Source organism: Thunnus albacares, chromosome 20, assembly GCF_914725855.1.
Source record: "Thunnus albacares chromosome 20, fThuAlb1.1, whole genome shotgun sequence".
In the NCBI taxonomy this organism is placed as follows: domain Eukaryota; kingdom Metazoa; phylum Chordata; class Actinopteri; order Scombriformes; family Scombridae; genus Thunnus; species Thunnus albacares.
The window spans coordinates 18,353,434-18,359,433 of NC_058125.1; the positions used below are offsets into that span (position 1 = coordinate 18,353,434).

Consider the following 6,000-nt stretch of genomic DNA (forward strand, 5'->3'; position numbering starts at 1 on the left):
GAATATTAAATAAATTATGACTGGTGTTCTCTTTTTCCTTTTTGTTTCAGTTTAGTGTGTCAGCTAAGCTTAAATTTACTATGTATAAACATTGGACTTTTATTGTGAAGGCCAAACGGAAGACGTGTCACTCCATATTTACGGAAGAAAGGTCGAATCGGGATTCGCCGCGAAAGATCTCGCGAGAGTTATATTTTTAACCCAAACCATGATCTTTTCCCAACATTAACCAACTGTTTGTTGTGCCTAAACCTAATCAGACCTTAACCACAGCATTTTCATATCATAAAACATAATTATTTTGTACAACGCGCACAACTAAGAAGCAACGCATACAAATCTCGCGAGAGTTTCGCAAATCTAGGGTAACCATCAAGACACGACCGTCATTCATGGACGGCTCTACTTCGTGTATCTGGTGCTAGTTTAACATTTTAAAGCCTTTATTTGCATTTAGTAATATTCTTGTGTTTTAGATAGATACAGTAGCCGTCATGTGGGACCATGAAATCAGAGCCATGGCGTCCACTCACGCCATTATCGCCGCCTCGGTGTTCATGGCCACCGTCCTACCTGCGGTGTTCGTCCCGGGCTTCTCGGTGTACGGTGCTCACCTGCTGTGGATATACTCGGTGTCCGCTGCGGTGATCGCGGTCAGTGTCGCCGTCTTCTGGCTGCTCGGCATCACACCGCCCACCAAGAAGCACACGGTGGGATACAAGGTGAACAGAGGGCTGAGGGCTGAGGAAATGTGTCTGTTGTACTTTGAGGGATAAGTTACCTGACAACTCCCTATATACTAATAGTTGTGGTTGCTTATTAGCATTGTGTATAAACAGTGGAAAGTGGTAAGTAACTAAGTACATTTACTCAAGTACTGTACTTAAGTAGCCTACAGTTTTTGAGGTACTTATCCTTTACTTGAGTTTTCCATTTGATGCTACTTTATACTTCCACTCCACTACATTTCGGAGAGAAATATTGTACTTTCTACTTCACTACATTTATTTGACAGCTTTAGTTAGCTACTTTTCAGATGAAGATTTGACACAATAGATAATAAAACAAGCTTTTAAAATACAACACATTGTTAAAGATGAAACCAGTGGTTTCCAACCTTTTTGGCTTTTGACATCTTACAAAAAGCAGTGTGTAGTCGGGGTCACATTTCAGATGTCTATGAGTTGTTAACAGCTCCACCAAACAGTGATTTTTCCCTCTGAACTTCTCACATGGTTTCACTTCAATAACTGTTCAAATGATCCAATATTTCACCACAAATCAAAGATGAGAGAAAAAGTCTAAAAACTGAAAACAGATTTGTGTATCAGAACTCCCATTAATCATCTCACGACCCCTCAGATTTATCTGGTGACCCTTTGGAGGGGACCGACCCCTAGGTTGGGAACCACTGGACTAAATTAGCTAACTGTATATAAAATAGTTGAAACTAGCTCCACCTCCAGCAGCTACAACAGTAACATGCTGCTCTAACACTGATGCTTCACTATTAATAATCTAATGATGTCATATATAATAATATATCAGTCAGAGGGACCAAACAAGTAGCCTACTTTAATACTTTAAGTACATTTTGCTGATAATACTTATGTACTTTTACTGATATAGGATTTTTCGTGCAGGATTTTTACTTATAATGGAGTATTTTTACATTGCTGTATTTGTACTTTTACTTATGTAAAGGATCTGAATACTTCTGTGTATAAAGTTTTGCAAGTATGAGTGTGAGTGCCTATGAGCTATATTTTCAATGATATTAGTTTCTTTAAAACCTGACTGAATGTGCTTCAGTTGAACTAAGTGGTCAGGTTCTTTTTGTAAGCTTATGATGCTTTTGATCATATAAACTACAATTACAGTCAAACATACATGTAGAAAGTTAGATCTTGAAACAAATGTCAAACTTTTCTGTGTTTTTCAGATTAAATTGTGAAGTTTGGACTTATCACCCTATTTATTGTTATCTCATTAAGTTTATACAGTTAGGTAAACCCGGAAGGATGCTCGGTTACAACACCATTACACTATTCTATGCATCTTAAAGAAAACTCAGACTCTACATGCCTCCAGACACACCTGGCAGTGATCTGCACTCTTCTAGTTCTTATTTTGTTTATATAGAAATAACGGTGGATTGTAAATACTTAATGTTTTTGCTTTGAACCTGAATGAACCAGGGCAATTTCTCAACAAAATGAACTTTTTCTAGCAAACATCATCATGTCTGTGTATTAAAGGCTTCATCCATCAGTCTTTAGTCATTGTTTTTAACATCATTATTCACTTTCTCTCTGCAGCTGTCTAGGTTGTTTCGTTCCTGTCTCTACTTCTTCCTTTCGTGCCTGTTCTTCCATACTGTGTTGGTTCTCTATGGAGCTCCGCTGATCGAGTGAGTAGCCAGTGTTGCTTTAGTGCTGTGCTCATGTGTGTGCATTGAATGAAAGAGAATAATGAGTGACACATCTTCAAAAAGAATCACCTGTAACATAAAATCACAAATAAACACATGGACAACAACTGCTTGCAGTGAGCGAACACCAGTAATAATAGAGTGGTTATATAAATCTGCACACCCTGAAATTAGTTTTCAATTGATATTTATTTTTGTCATGATACAAATTTTCATTTTTTTTCTTCTCACATTGTCTGTATTAGGTTTTATACCATGTAACTGGTCAGTTATTATTATCACAGCCATTGCTTTTTTTATAGTTCTTGCTGCATCAACAAAGATTCTGCCTGTACACAATAAAATAAGACTTTATTGATCCCCAGAGGGGGTAATTGCATGTTACAGCAGTGCAGGAAACAAGGTAACTGAACAACACAACAAAATAAAAAGCCAAGTAAATGGAATTCAATCTATATACATTATAAACTTTATACATATTACAGTACTAGGCTGCATGACCTGACATGTGGGTTGTAGAAATAGAAAAGTTATGCAAAATATGTGCATTAGTAATGGTTCTGGTAGATGTAGCTACATATAAATATGTATATGTCATATAGGTGAAGTATTGAATACAAAATAAATTAAATATGCAGTATTGTTACTTACATATACTGTATATATACAGTACCAGTCAAAAGTCCAGACACACCCCCCCCTCACTTGAAATAGAAAGTGTTGTCCTGATCAGCACCATATACACACATACATATATACACACATGTACATAGGATGGAGGAGTGTGTGGGGTGGGGATGGGGATGTTGGGTCTCCGCAGCTGTTTTATCCTGTTGTTACAGTTCTTGTTGTACAGTCTGATGGCAGTGGGCACAAATGAGCGCCTGAATGCTCTTTGATGGAATTAGTCTGTGACTGAGTTCACCATAGAGAGGGTGAGAGTGGTTGTCAAGGATGGCACTGATCTTGTCCCTCATCCTCCGCTCTGCCGCTGCTTCCAGACTGTCCAGTTCCAGCCCACAGATTTGACCTTTCTGACCAACTTATTAAGTTTTCTGGCATCAACAGCCTTGATGCCTCCTCCCCAGCATATAACTGCAAAGAATAGTGTGTTCGCTAACACAGACTGGTAAAACATCCTCAGTAGCTTGTTGCTCTGTCCTTTCTTGAAGACAGCATCTGTCTTGTCTGACCAGTCCATGTTGTATACCTGAAAGTTTGCACTGTTACACAGGGATATCGTGCTTTTTGCTATGGTGCTATTTGGTGCTTTGAGTCTTTAATGTCTGTGTTTTTTCAGATTCGCCTTAGAAACTTTCTCTCTAGCCGTACTGCTGACCTCTCTAACCACACTGAGGTGTCTCTGTGTCCTCGGCCCCAACATCCAGGCTTGGATACGAGTGTTCAGTCGCCACGGGTAAGCCTGAAATCTGCTTCTCTTTCTGTTCCATGTGTTTATCTCTGTAAGTTTTGGAACTCATACTCCTAGCTTATATAATGTTTTACTTCTTAATGATGACTCATTAATTAATGTTGCCAAATCTCAGAGAAGACTTCTACTTTTAGGTCTGACAGCTGCTAAAAAGTTGTTAATATTACCCCATGAACTCCAGGATTCCCAGTGGATTCACTAATTATTAGATATCATCTCTCTGGAACTCTTTACAGCTCGAACCAGTGGTGCAAAGGGAAATACAGCTGACACCTTGTCCAAGGCACTGGAGAAAGTTAAATGAATCTGTATAACCCAAATTGGGAAATAATATCAGTGATTATATGCAAATATTCATACCATCATCAAGGTTGTATTCTATGGGGCTTATTACGGATGTCTCCTCTTTCTGTCTTTGGTCTTTTTGGCACCCATGTGCCCTCCAGGGTGGGGGAAAGGGAGGTGGGGAAACTTTAAAGAGTCGGAGGAGCAAAGAGGAACCCTTCTAGGGCAGTTGATGAATTTCATAATGTACATGGATGAACAAGAATATGATGTTTGTATGCTTATGTCAGAATAATCTGTGTTCAGTATTGCAGATGTAAGTGGGGGCAGTATTGAAAAAAAATCTCTTTAAATGTCTTTTAAATTGAATATAACTGTCCTTGTTTTGCTTTATCTTTGGTTCCAGAGCCATGTCTGTGTGGGACACCTGTCTACAGATCACAGTGGCCTGCACATTGGTAGGAGCCTGGGTGGGAGCCTTCCCTATACCTCTGGACTGGGACAGGCCTTGGCAGGTCAGTGCACACTGGGAATTCCCTACCGAGGGATCTTTATCCTCATAATGTGACAGCAGTACAAGCACAGATGTTTCTAAAAGTACAGGCAGCTCTATTTTGTGGTCATTTATGACACTCGATTCCAAACCTGCGGGGTCGGGACACCACGGAGGAGTCACAAGATAAATCTGAGGGGTTGTGAGATGATGAAGAGGAAGGTAGAAAAACATGTTTCTGTCACACAAAATTCTTGGTTAGACTATTTTTTTCTTGTGAATTATTTGAAATTTTGACCTCTTACGGTCTTAATAAATAATAAAAAACATGTGCAAGTATACAGAACTTTGTTTTAAGGCTAAAATGTTTAAAAGTGTGTCCCCAATAACAGGAGTAATTGTAAGTTTTTACTTACTCCACAGTTTCCTGTAACAGTATTAAACCTCCATAGAGAGTGAACTCACCCAGGCTTTCCGCTCCAACATAATAACTATTAAATCCATTATTTATGACAAAAAAAGAAAAGATTAAAATTATAATTGCAAAGGGAGCACTCAATAAAATGACTGGAGAAAATGCAAATTAGAAGTAGACTGTGGTAATTGGGGCATAACTCTAGATGACACTGTATTTTTCCTTTTAGAAGTTCCTCTTTAAATTAACTGAACATTAGAAGTGGAGACATACTTGTGAGTAAAAAAGATGTCTGATAGTTTAGCTCCTCTTCATCTATCAGAGCAACGGTGAAGCGTTTAATCACACTTCAATCACCAGACTCACTTGTCGTGCTTTTTCTAGGTTTGGCCTGTTTCCTGCAGCCTGGGCGCCATGATCGGCTTCCTGACGGGGCTTGTTGCTGCTCCTGCGTGGATCCACTATCATCGCAAACAGCTTACCTACAAGTGCAAGTGATGGACAGATACATAAATGTGTGTTTGAATGTGACCAAGAGGGTATTTCTTGTACTCCTTTGACTTTTTTTTGAATTATTTATTAGGAACATTCACTCTGTTTTCTGCCAGTAGGAATGATGATTTTGTAATAACGCATCATTATTTTTTATGCATGAAAGCTGAAAATTGTTCCTGAAGATTTTTTGACATGAATAAAAACATTACTTCTGTAACAATGTGCACTTTTTTTTTAAATAAAAGGTTAGGAGTTTATAGATGAGATTTCCTCAATATCAAGTGACTTGTTTTTGAAGGATTTAATCTACAAATGCTCAAACCTGTAGGTGGAGCTGTTGGATCACCGCGTGTGTGTGTGTGCGCGCGCGGATGTGTGTGTACATGTAGACGAGAGAGTTTAAATGAAGAGAAGAAATTGAGCCTCACACTCAATTGCAAAGTAATACA

General features: G+C 38.7%; 1 protein-coding gene across 1 annotated transcript; it reads left to right on the forward strand.

Moving 5' to 3' along the window:
• Positions 1-332: 332 nt before the first annotated feature.
• pigf (phosphatidylinositol glycan anchor biosynthesis, class F) lies at positions 333-5,768 on the forward strand. Its single transcript, XM_044338298.1, has 6 exons — positions 333-365; positions 477-722; positions 2,319-2,410; positions 3,732-3,848; positions 4,555-4,663; positions 5,441-5,768. The coding sequence occupies exons 2-6, from the start codon at positions 495-497 to the stop codon at positions 5,552-5,554; spliced, it is 660 nt and encodes a 219-aa protein (XP_044194233.1). The 5' UTR covers positions 333-365; positions 477-494; the 3' UTR covers positions 5,555-5,768.
• The last annotated feature ends 232 nt before the right edge of the window (positions 5,769-6,000 follow it).